The sequence below is a fragment of the Diplotaxodon limnothrissa genome, linkage group LG12, assembly GCF_057381915.1.
Source record: "Diplotaxodon limnothrissa isolate DT_005_m linkage group LG12, D_limnothrissa_male_GT1.1, whole genome shotgun sequence".
In the NCBI taxonomy this organism is placed as follows: Eukaryota; Metazoa; Chordata; class Actinopteri; order Cichliformes; family Cichlidae; genus Diplotaxodon; species Diplotaxodon limnothrissa.
Window position 1 is genome coordinate 28,763,340 of NC_140607.1, and position 17,410 is coordinate 28,780,749.

Below are 17,410 nucleotides of genomic sequence, written 5' to 3' on the forward strand. Positions count from 1 at the left end.
TGTCTTTAAACAAAATCCCACAATATATAATTAGTTTAAAATTCTTTTGGTTAGTCATCATGTATAGGCATGTAAAAATAAACGTAAGCCTACACCACCTCAACAATATCACAATCATTAATTTTAGGGTCTGAATGGACGCCTACCCTCACATCCCAGTACTCACGTGTGTGTGTGAGTGAGAGAGAGAGAGAGTGCACTCACAGTTGTTGTAAGCTGTGTCTGGGAGTGAGTACTGACGACGGGGTACGTAATCCATCAGGACTCCCACTCACTGGACTGCGAACTTTACTCTATGTAAGACAAGATGATGGACTTTAGTCAATATTAGCTGATAAAGTAAATGTAACACTCTTGATAATCACAGTAGACAGAAATTACACATATACTACTGGCTACAACTGTAAGCAAATTGTATTTTGTGTGCTTACTTTGTTAAGTACAACTATTCAACTGACGTTAACATAAATAAGTCGCAGCCAATCACACGGCAGCAACTCATTGCATTTAGGCTTGTGTAAGACAACCTACTGAAGTTTAAACTGAGCATCAGAATGAATAAGAACGGTGATTTAAGGAACTTTGAACGTGTCAGGCTTGCTGGTGCTGTTGGTGGGGTAACGGTGTTGGGATATTATCTTGGCACAGCATCAGCAGAGCATTGTTTAAATGCCACAGTCTACCTGAGTATGTTGTTTCAGACAGGATAATGCATCATATCACAAAGCTCAAATCATTTCAAATTTATTTACTGAACATAATAAAATCTCAGAATTCCAGATTCACATCACGGATCATGAGGAGCTGACAAATCTGCATCAACTCTGTGTGTGACGCTTTCATGTCAACATGGACCAAAATCTCCAGTGTTTCTCAAAATGTAATTCTAAATCAGCTTTAGCAAAGTGCACCTAATGAAGCGGCTGGTGAGTGTATATGAGTCTATATGTATGTGAGTGTACTGAGTCCCCTACTGTACACTCTGTACACACATGACTGTGTTATTTCACACCCAGACAACACAGTCATCAAGTTTGCAGATGATACCACCGTGGTGGGGCTCATCTCAGGGGGAGATGAGACTGCGTACAGAGCTGAAGTTCAGAGGCTGTCAGATTGGTGTGTAGACAACAACCTGGACCTCAATACCACCAAGAGAAAAGAACTGGTAGTTGACTTCAGAAGGAGGAAGTCCGAGCTGCAGCCTGTCAGCATCAACGGGGAGTGCGTGGAAAGGGTCTCCAGTTTCAAGTTTCTGGGTGTGCACATAGACACAGACCTCCAATGGAGCTCTATCACCTCTGCGGTCTTAAAGAAGGCCCAACAGCATCTCCACTTTCTGAGAATCCTCAGAAAAATGGACCTGAAGAAGGAGCTGCTGACCGTCTTCTACCGCTGCTCCATTGAAAGTGTGCTGACATATTGCATCGGTGTGTGGTTCTCCAGCTGCACCACAGCACACAGAAAGGCACTCCAGAGGGTCATCAATATGGCCCAAAAAATCATTGGACATCCTCTTCCCTCCCTGAAGGACCTGTACAGCACTCGCTGTCTCAAGAGGGCACGCAGCATCCTACGGGACTGCACACACCCAGGACACCGGGTGTTTAAGCTGCTGCCGTCTGGCAGGAGGTTCAGGCTGCTGAGGTCCCGAACAAATAGACTCAAGGACAGCTTTTACAACAGGGCAATAGCCCTGATCAATGCAAATAGCTCACCTGACTGGCTGCCTCCCTGGACTTTTTTAGGGGGGAGGTAACAATGTTTAAAACAATAACAATAATAATATTTATATTTATAACAAGGTGCGATAATAATTATTGTGCAATAATAACAGTGTGCAATACACATACACTTATTCTTCTTTTTTATACTAAGTTAATATACTGTGTTGTGTTGTTTGTTGCGTTGTGATGTGTCATATCGTGTCGTGTTGTGTTATATGTAGTGCCGACGTAGGACAGTTTTCCAATTTCATTGTACTACTGTACTAAGTATGACTGTGCAATGACAATAAAGAGTTATCTTATCTTATCTTATGATCAGAATTGGAAGTGTCTTTGTGTTTGTGAACAGGTCATTTTTGCTCACACAGGCGACTTTGAGCAGGTTCCACAGCTCCCTCTGTCGTCTCTCCTGCAGACTCATCAGCACTTGTTCGCTTTCCGCCATTTTCTGGACCACGCCCTCCACCTTTGGCAGTAACTCCATCACACGCTGGCGGCACAGTGCAGTCTTACTGCATAACACATAAAAACAGAATTTGAAGGTGAAGCACCCGTGTAGCTAACGTGCTGACACATATAACTGGAACATAGAGCATGCATGAAAATGACGAATATGTAGTGTATTTGTCTTTTTGCTTGATAAATACCCCAAATATTTATGTGTATCAGCTGTTCAGCACAGTAGGTGTCACTGCTGAGCTCCTGTTGATTCTTTAATTACGCGAGAGTTTGTATTCAAATTAAACTGAGAAGCTGCCACGCTTGGCACACATCCCCATTTATGTGCACAAGCAAAACAGCTTGAGTGTAATCAGTTTTTCCTCACATGAAACAGCTATTCTTCTGATTGGTTTATAAAAAGGTTTAAGGTTTGAAACCAGTTTTCATAAACTGTAAATTTTGATCACTTTGACATCATTTTTTCTCATTGAGCTGAGTTTGTGGAACATTTTTATTCTGCTAGAATTCTGGTCGTAGTGTTGGGCTTCATGGAAACATAGTGACTGCCATAGCACCAGAAGGCTTCACAGTACTGATTCATCATTAAACATTATTTCATCTGTACTTTTGCATGGGTCCAGTTTGACAGCCACCAATGGTTGGGATTATGTAAAGTAATGCAGAATATTTTTGGAAAAAATAGGAGTGGGAGATTGGTGCTTTGGCTGGAGTGATGTGGACACTGTATTGGTACGTCGTGGTGAAGTAAGAGCTAAGCGTGAAAGCAAAGCCTTTTCGATTTTCTGGTCAATCTACATCCCTACCCTCACCTAGGGTTGTCAGCTCGAGGTAACCGAAAGAACCAGATTGCGGATACAAGGGGCGGAAATGAGCTTTCTCTGAAGAGTGCCTGGCCTCTCCCTTAGGGATAGGGTGACGAGTTCGGCCATCTGGAAGGGGCTCAGACTAGAACCACCACTCCTCCACATCAGAAGGAGCCAGTTGTGGTGTTTCGGGCATCCGACAAGGATGCCTCCTTGGTGAGGTGTTCTGGGCATGTCCCACGAGGAGGGGAACCAAACACACAGCACCCTGGAGAGATTATATTGCTCAGCTGGCTTGGGAATGCCTTTGTGTTTTCCCAGCCTGATGATGAGTATCCTTGAAAACTGATACCAACTTTGCTCTTCAACACCAAATAATGGATCTTGAGTTTAACAGCAAAAGTTTCCAAATGAAAGCTCACCAGTGCATATTGTTTAATGATTTAAAAATGTGTTTGACTACCTGAGGTGTGTGTAGAAATCTCTGAGCTTCTTCTCATAGAACTGCACAGCCTGAACCACTAGACGCACCACCTCCTGACTGTCTCCTGAACACCTCTGGTCTGTGGAAGGAAAAGGAAGAAAACTGAAACAATGTCAAAGGAGGTTTATTTTCACAAGGAGATGCTGTGACCGCTGTTAAATAAAAAGTGAACTGAAGCATGAATAGTCCAAACCTCTGGGCTTCTCTCTGAGTTTTCGGAACAGCTCCATGGCTTTTCCTTCACTGAGGAACAAAGAGGGGAGGAGAGCAGGATACAAGATCACAGAGAAGTCACTTTTGTTATTTTTATGTATTTCTTTTTACAATAAAGCTTGGTTCAAACTTACAGTGTATCCAAGGCTTCTCCACTCCTCCATGGCTGCCGCTGCACATCCACTATGTCTGGCTGCAGCTGCATCATTTCCTCCTCCAACTCACTCACCTTAACCTAGAAACAGCCACACGTTTCAGTCTTATTGAAACACACATAAATACTCTTTATGCACACATGCACAGAGAGAAAAAGTCAAATCTACCTGACCACAGCTGACAGCAGTTTGCTCCATCTCTCTCCACACACCCAGCAGTTTGTCTGATGCTAAAAAATGTAAGAAGACATTAGTCATTAGTTAGTGGCAAACTGCATTGTTCTAGACAGACAAGTTTGGATAAATGTTTCCCCCTGAGGTAAAAGCCACAGACAACCAAATTAAGCCATAAATAACTGCAGACTATCTCACACCCGCTGTGATGCCAGAATACTGACATTCCCAGCCCTGAATACTCTGTACTACATTATTGCATGATTACTTAAGCATAGAGTACTCATGGGTCGGAGTATACCGATCCTTAAACTCAGCTTTCATTACAAGTGTAACGTGTCTGCATAATATCTCACTGATAATATCTCTTTGGAGACAGTGAGACATTTATAGACACCACCAAGCTCCAGGTTCAATACATGCAATGGATACGCACACTGAAGGGGACACATCCCCACAACATTCCAATATGATCATCGTGTTCCCAACAAAACCCTGAAATTACAAGTAAAAAAATTCTGCTGTGTTACAACAATTAACCACTGTTGTCCAAAATATTAATTTAATTCCTGTTAAAGTCAAATAACTGAAACTAAATTTCTGGATGTTTATGCTCTCATTAGTTGTTGACTGGTCAATTTTATCTTTCCATTCATTTTCTGCCGCTAAACCGGGTATCACTACCTGGGGACATTGAGTTGTTTCCAATCCAGCTGTGTCCCAGGACTTCTCCCAGACACGCCTGAAACACCTCACCCCCAACCGCCTTTCGATGTGGAGGAGTATTAGCTTTAATCTAAGCCCTTCTTGAATGACCGAGCTCCCTAAGGGCACGCCCTGTATGTATGAAGCTTATTTCCACTACCTGTATTCAACAGAAATTAACTGGATAACAAAACCTTTATGTGGATTGTAAAAACTTGTCACAAGTATAAGTGGACAATTTCGTTTTTTTGGAAAAAAAAACCTCCGAAGAGGTGCTAATCAGTCAAACAGCAGTAACGTCTAGTATCTTTAGCCTAACAGAGCATGGTGGTGCACCACCATGGTTGTTTCTATCAGTGCAATGGCACAGTCTGCAGGCCTGCAGAAGACTGGGTGTACTCTGCCTTTTGTCCCATGACAGCTGGGATATGCTTATCCTGAATAGCTTAAGTGAAAGAACATGTAAGGATGATATATCTGACAATGTATGAATCCACGGTCTATTCTTACTATAAATTCACATTATCAGATACTTATATTTATTAGCTGTCTGAAAGTATCAATTATAAATAATTGTAAATAAATAAAAATATAATGTCAATGTTCTATTGACCAATACCAGTTATAGCATTTCTGCTAGTAATTATAATACATTCCTTATCTTAAATCTGACTGTTCATAAAGAGAGTTAAAAAAGAAGGTGCATCTTTAAGGATAGATTAATGCAGTCCTGGTAGTGGCAGTGTAAAGTTGCTACTATCTACCAACATAATATTGTAACAGTACCGATCCCTGTGGCTGTCTGCTCCTGGTATTTATCCATGTCTATGTGAAGGCTGGTGGTAAAAAAATCCAGTTTGGCAATGAGTCTCTGGTACATGGACACCATCTCATTCTTCTGTTTGGACAGTGAAGAGTTGTGTCTCAGCAGGCTCATGCTGAAAGAAAAAGGATAAGATGTTTTTTTTTTAAATAAATAGAAGCATGTTTACGAGATTTGCATGTGCGCTGGTGTACATCTTACATGGCAGCTTTCTGCCCCTGCTGCAGTCTTTGCCAGTCTTCCTTGAGAGAGCGGATGGTGTGCCACGCTTGGCCACAAGTCCTCCTCAGAGGGCTGTAAGCCAGAACGTAGTTAGGGTCGGTTTCTAGGAAAAAAGAGAGGAAAAAAAGAGAGACAGAAGGATAGACTCACATATGAGTGGTTGTAAAATTGAAACAAAGTGAAAGCAACAGAAATGACACAATCACAATCATATCATAAGATAAAATAGGTTTTATCTTTGGACTTACGGACAAAGCGGATATTTTCAGGGAGAGTTCGGGGAGCAAACTGAGGTTCATAAACACAAGAGGAACGATCAAAGAGGAAAACCAGAGGAAAGTCTGTTCTTCTCCCATCTATCTCCTAAAGACAAACATTAACAAAAGCAACAAATCAATACATTTTCATAGTCACATGTAGAATATTCTGTGAAAGGAGTGTGTTTTTGTTTTGTTGGAAATTACTGCGTAATCTACGGCGCACTGTGTGGCCAACGCATGAGGCTCCAAGGCCAACCCCGCCTCGAGCAGCAGCTCCTGATTGGCTGCAGGGATGTTGCTGTCCTTTTCTATTCTTAGCTGCAGGTTGGCCACCGTCTCATCATCGGATACTGAATAAGTGAGAATCTTTGCAGACGACATGTTCAAGACATGAACCAGCTGAGGGAACAGAGGAGATCCAAAAGCATAAGACTAAACAAGTGAATGTTACATAAATTTATTATTAGTAGTATTATTTTTTTAAAGATTCACATCCTGTAAAATTTGAGCAGAAGTTTCCTTTAATTATAGCACTATTATGAGTCCCTGAGGTTATTTATGTAATGCAGGGACACTGTTGTATAAATCAGTCAAATAAATCAATTAATTTCTCTGTTAACCTTGATTTGCAATAAGAGCTCCAGCTGGGAGAAGCAGTCGCTGGGGGTAGCACTGGGGTCTTTGCCTCTCTCCTGAGGAGACCACTTTAACATCAGCTTCAGCCACCTCTCCATCTTCTCTAATAACAGACTGCCAAACAGTTATTGCATTAGACTGAGATACATGAGTTTAAATCCAGCACTTTCATGTGTCTGTCCTGTATGAACATACCTGTTGAGGTTGTTGGGCTGAGGGATGTGTTCGGAAAAGCGGACGTCCCCAGTGAGGTCCTCGTAGACAATAATAATATTGTCCAGCTTCTGCCTGAGTTTGTTGTGCCTAAAACATAAAAATCAATTGTATACAATTTAGTTTAATATTTTATTCTCTTAAAAGTGCAGTACTTTTTCTATTTTATCTTCACTTTGGTTGCAACTGGACACTAACACTTAGGTTTTCCAGCAATGGGAAGAGTATTTTTCCTCTCTATTTAGCAGACATCCCTAGAGTTTCATGTTATTCATTCATCGCAAGAGTGAGAAACAAGCCGCACTGGTATTGGCACAAGTGACATCCTGCAATTCTTGGACAACTGTTACTTATTTTTATATTCACTGTGTTAAAATCTTGTTACGGAAAAATAATATTTATCTGCAACAAAGCTTATCATTGCTTAACCCTAGATAACAACATTGTTTAAGTTATTAAGCTCGAGTATGGACCCAGACTGCCGAAATAAAGACTAAAAAGGAATGATAGGCTGGTTCTGCAGGTTTGTTGTTTTAAAATTTCCTTCCATTGTTTCCAAGTTCTTTTTCTTTTGATTTGAGATTAATTGGTCATATTATATATATTAAGCTGAAATAGTGAACATTTTCTGGACGCTTTCTTATTTTAACTGATGCAAATATAGAACAAATGACAACTTCAGATATAGGAGCATTTCAAATGTGGCAATACCAGGGAACAGGTTGCCACGTTGGCAGGAAAGGCCGAAATCCTGCGATACACTCAAACACCAAAGTCCCAAAGCTCCAGTAGTCCACAGTGACCGTGTACCTCTGCCTTTCTATGAGCTCTGGAGCCTGAAAGAAGTGAAAGAAAAAGCATTAAGGTTCAGCTAATGTGATGAGGAGGGTGCTGTAACAGTTTTAGCTGTTAGTACTTACTAAGTACTGCAGGGTTCCCACAAATGATGTGCAAAGACTGCTCTGGTCCAACTCTTTAGCATAGCCGAGATCTATAATCTTGTGGATCAACTGAGATTAGGAGTGAGGGGAAAGAAGAAAAGTGTTATTAGTTAGAATCATTTGTTCTTAAAATTACAGACAGACGGCTACATACGTTTTATTCTTGAACTCTTGTAGAGTTCCTTTGTATGATTCACAGTTCAAAATAACACTTCTTTATCGTAAACAGATCATCCACTGTTTGAAACATTTAAGGCAAACCTTTTGTTCATTCACTGCTTCCTTAAAAACAGAAGGTTTAAACAGGATGTAGGTGGGTGGGCCTGACATGGTCCATAATAAAGGTATACCCTCTCTTTCTTGTATTACAGAGCAAAATGGAGTGTTCAGATCACAGAGATTACTTTTACAGACACTGACTTCATAATTTCATTTGCCCATGTTTAACACCAGCGTCCACCAATGTAACAGTACATGTATGCCAAACAAAAGGGAAAAGCATGATAGCTCCACTCAAGGTTTAATGAAAGTTATTAAGCTTTTTTTTTTGCATCATTAGCACATTCATATGCAGCTGTCTGATAAGTGCTCAAATCCGAGAAATAGTCATGCAACCTTCACAGAACTGCAAATTAATGTTGATACTGTATATCTTTTGGGATCAACAATGTATAACATGATCGTTAGTGGTGATTTTCTTAGTATCCAACAGAGCTAGGGTTCCCGTTTCCCCTCATTTCTAGTATTATGAGCCAGCTGGCGTCATATTTAATACAAAGATATGAGTGCAGCATTAAACTCCTCATCTAACTCTCTGACAGAAAGAATATAAATATATTTCCCAAAATGCTGAAATGTTCCTTTAAATGCTGAGTGACTACATGAGTGAGAAAAATCAACAACTTGTACCTTAATAACTTCCAAGCCATAAACCAAGCCTGTATTCCAATTTTACAGTTTCTCTACCATGCATGAGGAAAACAAGTGTTCATGCAAATCTATAAACTTAACAGAATCCGAGCCAACTTAAATTTGGCTTGGATTCTATAAACAATAGTCTTTGCATAAACATGCATCTATAACATCTTTAATATGTCTGCCCTCGGTTATATAACATTCTTGACTTTCCTGTACCCTTTTGCAGAGGCGGAGGAGGATAACAAGCAATGATTTATTACATAATGGACAAAATAAAAGAGAGGCCCGTAGAGGAAGCTAAGCAGTAGGGCGATCCCAAAGGTTCCTTGTAACTCCAAGTTCAAGTATAAAAATGGACTTTCCACATTAAATATTCAGTACAAGGATAAATGCACATAACAGAGGCAAGTGTTTTGTACTAATTCAATACAAACCACATAGAGGCAAAAAGCCTCTTTAATGTGGTTTGGGTGTATTTATCCCACCAAAGGGCTTCACTGGGTCTTTAACTCACTCTCTTCTCTCCCTGCTGCAGCACAATGTTTTCTGGTTTCAGATCCCTGTGAATGATCCTCTTCTTATGGAGGTAGGTTAAAGCTGAAGCTGTGGGACAAAAAGCAACAACAGTCACAATTAAGTAAGAATGTAAAACTGTAGTTGCATGCATTACAGCTGATGGAAAAAAGCACAGCACGTGACGATATAGAGGAATGTTAGTAAGTTTATCAGAGGCTCATGGTTCACTTTTATATGTAAGAGTACAGTGCTGTATGGAAGACAGAACTATAATGAAAACTGAAAGGCTTTTAGTTGGTATTACGTCAATTAACATTATTATATTAAAGACATTAAAAGTGTATATTCATACTTGTGCATATGAAAAGTGATAACAGATAATTCCAATCACAAAACTGTGTTTCTCAGGTGCTGAGGTCCAAACTGTGTACATAAGGGAGCAGCCCAAAGTACCTTTATTTCCCCGAGGGGTTTCCACCGCGAATGAATCTCCTTATATGACCTGGTACAGATTCTTCCACTTCCTGACATGGTCCTCCCATTTATCTGGGCTTGGGACCAGCACTGGGAGTACACTAGCCTGTGACCCCCTGGGACTGGGTTTGAGGCACATTATTTTTACGTAATGCAAACTTCCTAAAAGCTACTTTCCTCTTTAGTGGAAAAGTTATAGTGAATTTCATTCCTACACACGCCCTGCTGATATGCAGTTTTCTTCACTACACAACAACCTCCAGGACTGAAAAGTGAAGCGAGGAGTAACGTTTGGTGAGGTTGGTTCCAAAAGCGACTTTATCTTCTTTCCCCTTGGTCTTACTTTTGTGGGTAACTTAGAGCTAGTGCCTTTTTGGGAGATTTTCATTGGAGTTATTGAACAAGTAAAATTGTATTGGAGGGGTTTGTGTGTCCCAGGGATCCCAGGGGCTATGTTGTCTGGGGGCTTTTGCCCCCTGGTAGGGTCTCCCATGGCAAATTGGCCCTGGGTGAGGGACCAGACAAAGAGCGATTCATAAGACCCTTATGAAAAGGACACCGAGGGAACAGTTTACCCTGCCCGGGATAGGGTTACCGGGGCCCCGCCCTGGAACCAGGCCCGGGGAGGGTGCCCGAGGGCGAGCGTCTGGTGGCCGGGCCTTAGTCCATGGGGCCCGGCCGGGCACAGCCCGAAGAGGAGACATGGGCCCATCCTCCCGCAGGCCCACCACCCGCAGGAGGCGCCATAGGGGTCGGGTGCATTGTGTGTCGGGTGGCGGCCAGGAGCGGAGGCCCTGGCGGACTGACCCCTGGCTGCCAAGACTGGCAATAGGGACATGGAATGTCACCTCTCTGGTGGGGAAGGAGCCTGAGTTAGTGCGTGAGGTTGAGAGATATAGATATAGTCGGGCTCACCTCTACGCATGGCTTGGGCTCTGGAACCAGTCTCCTGGAGAGGGGCTGGACTCTGTCTCAGTCTGGAGTTGCCCCTGGTGAGAGGCGGCGGGCTGGGGTGGGTATCCTAATATCCCCTCGGCTTGCTGCCGGTACGTTGGGGTTTTTCCCGGTGGACGAGAGGGTTTGTTCCCTGCGCCTTAGGGTCGGGGAACGGGTCCTGACTGTCATCTGCGCTTATGCGCCGAGTGGCAGTTCAGAGTACCCAGCCTTCTTAGAGTCCCTGGGGGGGGGTGCTGGAGGGTGCTCCACCTGGAGACTCTGTTGTCCTGCTGGGAGACTTCAATGCTCACGTGGGTAACGACAGCGAGACCTGGAGGGGCGTGATTGGGAGGAATGGCCTCCCTGATCTGAACCCGAGCGGTGCTCTGTTATTGGACTTCTGTGCTAACCACAGTTTGGCCATAACGAACACCCTGTTCGAACATAAGAGTGTCCATAAGTGCACGTGGCACCAGGACGCTCTAGGCCGTAGGTCGATGATCGATTTTGTAATCGTATCAGCAGACCTGCGACCATGTGTTCTGGACACTCGGGTAAAGAGAGGGGCTGAGCTGTCAACTGATCACCACCTGGTGATGAGTTGGATCAGTTGGCGGGGGAGGACGCTGGACAGACCTGGTGCACCTAAACGCGTAGTGAGGGTGTGCTGGGAACGTCTAGCAGAGGCCCCAGTCCGCGAGATCTTCAACGCACACCTCCGGCAGAGCTTCAACAGCATTCCGAGGGAGACCGGGGACATTGAGTCCGAATGGACCATGTTCAGCGTCTCCATTGCCGAAGCTGCTGCATTGAGCTGCGGCCGCAAGGTGGTGGGTGCCTGCCGTGGTGGTAATCCCCGAACCAAATGGTGGACACCAGAGGTGAAGGGAGCCACCAGGCTGAAGAAGGAGTCCTATCGGGCTTGGTTAGCCTGTGGGACTCCGGAGGCAGCCGACAGGTATCGACAGGCCAAGCGGAATGCGGCTCGGGCAGTGGCTGAAGCAAAAACTCGGGTGTGGGAGGAGTTCAGAGAGGCCATGGAAAAAGACTTTCGGACTGCCTTGAAGAGATTCTGGCAAACCGTCAGACGTCTCAGGAGGGGAAAGCGGTGCTCTACCTGCACTGTGTATAGTGCTGGCGGAGCGCTGCTGACGTCGACTGAGAAAATTGTCAGGCGGTGGAAGGAATACTTCAAGGACCTCCTTAATCCCACTGACACGTCTTCCGAGGAGGAAGCAGAGTCTGGGGATGAGGGGAATGACCCGCCAATTTCCGGGGGCGAGGTCACTGAGGCAGTTAAACAACTCCTTGGTGGCAGAGCCCCTGGTGTTGATGAGGTCCGCCCCGAGTTCCTGAAGGCTCTGGACGTTGTAGGGCTGTCCTGGTTGACACGCCTCTGCAATGTTGCGTGGAGATCAGGGGCAGTACCTGTGGACTGGCAGACCAGGGTGGTGGTCCCCATCTTTAAGAAAGGGGACCGGAGGGTGTGTTCCAACTACAGGGGGATCACACTCCTCAGCCTCCCTGGGAAAGTCTATGCCAGGGTGCTGGAAAGGAGAGTTCGTCCGTTAGTCGAACCTCGGATACAGGAGGAACAATGCGGTTTTCGTCCTGGTCGCGGAACACTGGACCAGCTCTTTATCCTCTCCAGGATACTTGATTGATTGATTGAATCTTTATTTTGAACATGTTGAAAAAGTATAAAAAAAAATAGAATTAAAAGAGACAAATGAACAAAGCAAACAAAAGGAAAACGAGCAACCACAACTCCAAATAACGTCCATGTTCAAAAAGGAGCAGGAAGAAGCATAAGCTTATTTAATCCCACCCCTTTTCCACTATCTAGTATCAATAGACTACAGAAATACCTCCTTGCAATTACATTATATGTTATGTGTAATTTTTTTTTTTTAATATATACACATATATGTTTCTATCTATCCATACATACGTATATACACACATACGCACATATACACATTTTCAATAACCCCATTAACACCTGAAGGATACACAACCTACAATTATATATATATATATATATATATATATATATATATATATATATATATATATATATATATATATATATATATATATATATATATATATATATATATATATATATATACCAACAAACCCGTGCATGCGCACACACATGAAAATATTAGACAAGAACACCCTATCAAATCTCTACCTTTTCCCTATACCCTGTAAAAACCATATCCTTAAACCGCTTTTTAAACTGCGCCATGCTTGGACATTGCTTCATATCTTTACTTAGTCTGTTCCACAGCTTCACTCCACACACAGAGATGCAAAAACTTTAATGTTGTACGGATACGAGGATGTTTTAAATTTAATTCCCCCCTCAAATTGTATCCCCGTTCCCTTTTAGAAAACATTTTTAGAATATTGTCAGGAAGCAGGTTATTTATTGCTTTATATATAATTTGTGCTGTGAGAAAATGAACCAGATCTGTGAATTTTAGAATTTTTGATTTTAAGAATAGTGGATTTGTATGATCTCTGTAACCAGTTTTATGGATTATCCTTATGGCCCTTTTTTGTAATATAAAGATTGATGATAGCGAACATTTGTAAGTATTGCCCCAAACCTCTGCACAGTAATTCAAATACGGTGCAATCAGGGAACAATAGAGAATGTGGAGTGATTTGTGGTCCAGAATGTGTTTTACTTTACTCAAGATTGAGACACTTCTTGAAATTTTGTTATGTATATGATTTATATGAGACTTCCAGTTTAATTTATCATCTATAATCACACCAAGAAACTTATGTTCAAGTACTCTTTCAATTTCCACACCATCTACATGAATCTGCACTTGTGCATTTCTAAGGGAATTCCCAAATAAGATAATTTTAGTTTTACTTAGATTTAGCGATAGTTTGTTCCTGTTAAACCATTTTTTAATTTTGCACATTTCTGAAGTAATTGTATCCAGCAGCTCCTTTAGATTCCCCCCAGAACAAAAAATATTTGTGTCATCTGCAAATAATACTAATTTTAATATATCAGATGCCTTACAAATATCATTTATATAAATAATAAATAATTTTGGACCCAGTACAGAGCCTTGTGGAACACCACAAGCAATGTCCAAGCATGATGAGGAATGGACACCCAGCTTCACAAATTGTTTCCGGTCACTTAAATAATTTTTCACCCATTGCAGTACAACCCCCCTAATCCCATACCGTTCCAGTTTATTAATTAATATGTCATGATTGATTGTGTCGAATGCTTTCTTGAGATCCAGAAATACTCCAGCTGCATACTGTTTCTGATCTATAGCATTCGTAATCTCCTCAATTGATTCGATTAATGCCAGAGATGTTGATCTTTTTGATCTGAATCCATATTGACTGTCAGAGAGTAATTTATATTTATCTAAGAATTTGTCTAATCGTTTATTAAACAGGTTTTCTAGGATTTTGGAGAATTGTGGTAGTAAAGAAACAGGCCTGTAATTTGTGAAGTGGCGTCTATCCCCAGTTTTATACAGCGGCACAACTTTAGCTATTTTCATTTTGTTTGGCACTTTTCCCGTCTGAAATGATAAGTTGCAAATATATGTTAGAGGTCCTACAATTCCTTCAATGACCTTCTTGACGATTTTCATGTCAATATCATTACAATCAGTAGATGTTTTATATTTACACATGTGTACAATGTCAATTATTTCTTTTTCCTCCACTGATGTGAGGAACATTGAGTTAGGGTTCCTATCAATCAGGTTTTCACTACATTCTACTGATGGCAGTGACTCAGGAATTTGTTCTGCCAGTTTTGGTCCAATATTTACAAAATAATGATTAAAGCTGTTGACCTTATCAGCAGTGTTTTCCATAATATTGCCATTATCGATAAAGTATTGAGGATAACTTTGTTGTCCAGAATTATTTTTAATGATACCGTTTAAAACATCCCATATTCCTTTCATATTATGTTTATTGTTGTTCAATATTTTACTATAATACTCCTTTCTACATACACGTATAATATTGGTCAACTTATTTTTGTATTTTTTATATTTATTTTCAGCATCTTTTGTTCTTTGTTTTAGGTATTCCCTATAGAGTGTATTTTTCTTTTTACATGCATTTTGTAAACCCTTAGTGAGCCATGGTCTATCTGAATATTTGTGCTTTCTGTTGTATTTTATTGTTGGACAGTTTTTATCGTACAACTCCATGAATATTCTTAAAAATATGCCATATGCAATATCAATATCAGCTTCTTTGTACACATTGTCCCAGTCCTGATTTAATAGATCGTTCTTAAATGCAGTCATAGTTTCTTCTGTCCTTACTAGAGATGGACCGATCCGATATTACGTATTGGTATCGGTCCGATACTGACCTAAATTACTGGATCGGATATCGGAGAAAAATAAAAAATGTAATCCGATCCATTAAATATCACGAAAGCACCTCACAAAACTTGCAACACGCTGTAACTCACCTCAGAACGTTAGCACGTCGGAGCAGTATGCATCACGTGATAGAGCGGCTGTGGCATGCAGGACCTGTCGGTGGTCTGGATAGCATTTGGAGCTTCGCTAGCAACCCGGCATTTCATCTCCGACAAAGTTATCCCGAGAGAAGTAAAGCAAGTGTGTAAGTCCATCTCTGAATGTTTGTAAAGCATTCCTGCGTTAAGCTTAACAAACGACTGCCTCTTCTTGCTGCTACTTCAATCATGAAACTGCTTAACGATCAGCTGATCGGCTTTTCTGTCGCGAGTCCGTGTCTCTAGTTTGCTTTTGGCCCACTTTGCACCAGAAAGAGGAAACCAGCGGCTGAACAACAGCAGCACGTTTAAGCTTGATCAGCTGTTGTTAGAATGTATTTAATCTTACTTTCTACTCCAGGATCTTTTTCTACGTAGCTGACGGCTGGTAACTGTGCAGGGGCGGATCTAGCAAAGTTTAGCCAGGGGGGCCGATAGGGCATTAACAGGGAAAAGGGGGCACAAAGACATACTTTTCTTTCTTATTCTCATTTAAAATGTCTAGCTTTTAATAAATAATTATCTGACACCCAAAGTTTTAATTTGATGCAAAATGAATAGAAGTCCATTATTGTATATAGTAACTATTAAGTCTAATATATATACCCTAGTAAGCTATAGTACTTTTTCCTTTGGGAAGGTACCATCTGTGCAGTCTGCAATTCTGTTGAAGAAAGATGTTGAATCTATTTAATATTTCTTGAAAAATAATTGATTTCTGTGCATTTTTTTTCCACACTGCATCAAATTAAGGTTGATTAAGCCATTGTTCAATCGGTCTAAATTATATGCTGCTAAAGAGAGTGGTGGGTTGGCATTGTCTAAGATGGTCTGGTATCATTATGCTTTCTCCCTCTCTCAGTTAGTTAAGATACATAATTCCTCTACTGATAAGCCATCATGGGTTGGGATTGAGGAAAGTCTTGTGGCCCCTTCGTCTTTAGAGGCCTTCCTTACTCAGAAGGGAAGGCCAGTACCGTTTAAAGATCCAGTACTGTCTTTCATGCAAGAGACCTGGCTTAGAGCTCACCAATATACCAACAGCAGCCCTTATCTCACCGCTAGAGCCTCTATTTGGTATAATAAGAAAGTATTAATAGGTAAGAAACCGGTCTGGTGGGAGGCCTGGGCTAGGACAGGTATTAATCAGATGGGGGACCTATTTGGGCAGACTGGCATGAAATCGTTTGCAGAAATCAGACGAGAATTCAATTTGGATCCAAGGGAAATTTGGAGGTTTTTTCAAATAAGACATTGTATTAAAGCCATTTTGAAAAATAATCTAGACCCTCCATCTAGTGTTCAGAAGATGTTTGCAACCCCTGACAATAACAGAATCAGGGCATCTAAATTTTATGGGAGCTTCAGAGAGGCACACGCTCCCAGTTTGGGGGGACTGAAGCGGTGTTGGGAGAAAGATCTGGGTATCCAGATCTCAGAGGACAGTTGGAAGATGCTGATCTCATCATGGTATGTTTGCTCACCTGAAACACAGTCTCAACTTATCCAGTACAAGTTGCTTCACAGAAACTATTGGACACCCAGTAAATTAGTCAGGTTGAAGCTCGCAGATAAGGACATTTGTTGGAAATGTCAGCAGGAAGTCGGGACTCTAGTTCATATGTTGTATACATGTCGGAAAAATGATTATTTGTGGGATGGGATCATCAACTTGGTGAATGATATTTTTAAACTTAATCTTTCTAAATCTCCAGCTATATGCGCCCTGGGCCTACTACCTGACGATAACATTCTCTCAAAAAAACAGAGATTGTGGATGCGTCTGGCTTTTATAACTGGTTGCAGGGTAATTCTTAGGCATTGGAAGTCATCCAGCCCCTGTTCTTTCAAGGAATGGACCGAACAAATGTCTAGGATGGCATCATATGAACGGGTTATGTATAGAATGAAGGGAAGAGAAGATATTTTTGAGCAGGTCTGGGGTCCCTTTTTGCGGTACATTGACAATGTCTCTTAGACATTATGATAAATGGTCTCTTAGAGGGATGTTTCATGTGTCATTGGTATTTTGGTTGTTGTCTTTTTTTTTTTTTTTTTTTTTTTTTTTTTTTCTTTGCACCAGGGGGTTTTACCCTTATTCGTTTTTGTTTTTGCTGATGTTCTCCAGGAGGCGGTGTATTATTTTGTTTCTCCTGGGTTTTATTTATTTTATTTATTTATTTATTTATGTAATTTTTTTTTTTTTTTTTTTTT

General features: G+C 41.4%; 1 protein-coding gene across 1 annotated transcript in view; it reads right to left on the reverse strand.

Moving 5' to 3' along the window:
* The window catches only part of ikbkb (inhibitor of nuclear factor kappa B kinase subunit beta), a 35,801-nt gene that overhangs the window by 598 nt on the left and 17,793 nt on the right, over nucleotides 1-17,410 (reverse strand). Inside the window, exons 6-20 of the mRNA XM_085367443.1 lie at nucleotides 9,251-9,339; nucleotides 7,798-7,887; nucleotides 7,589-7,713; nucleotides 6,860-6,967; nucleotides 6,649-6,778; nucleotides 6,233-6,427; nucleotides 6,017-6,131; nucleotides 5,748-5,871; nucleotides 5,510-5,661; nucleotides 4,013-4,074; nucleotides 3,824-3,924; nucleotides 3,670-3,719; nucleotides 3,456-3,555; nucleotides 2,092-2,239; nucleotides 205-293 (exon numbers count right to left, since the gene is read on the reverse strand). Coding sequence (XP_085223569.1) covers nucleotides 205-293; nucleotides 2,092-2,239; nucleotides 3,456-3,555; nucleotides 3,670-3,719; nucleotides 3,824-3,924; nucleotides 4,013-4,074; nucleotides 5,510-5,661; nucleotides 5,748-5,871; nucleotides 6,017-6,131; nucleotides 6,233-6,427; nucleotides 6,649-6,778; nucleotides 6,860-6,967; nucleotides 7,589-7,713; nucleotides 7,798-7,887; nucleotides 9,251-9,339 — 1,678 coding nt within the window. The remainder of the gene's footprint in view (nucleotides 1-204; nucleotides 294-2,091; nucleotides 2,240-3,455; nucleotides 3,556-3,669; nucleotides 3,720-3,823; nucleotides 3,925-4,012; nucleotides 4,075-5,509; nucleotides 5,662-5,747; nucleotides 5,872-6,016; nucleotides 6,132-6,232; nucleotides 6,428-6,648; nucleotides 6,779-6,859; nucleotides 6,968-7,588; nucleotides 7,714-7,797; nucleotides 7,888-9,250; nucleotides 9,340-17,410) is intronic.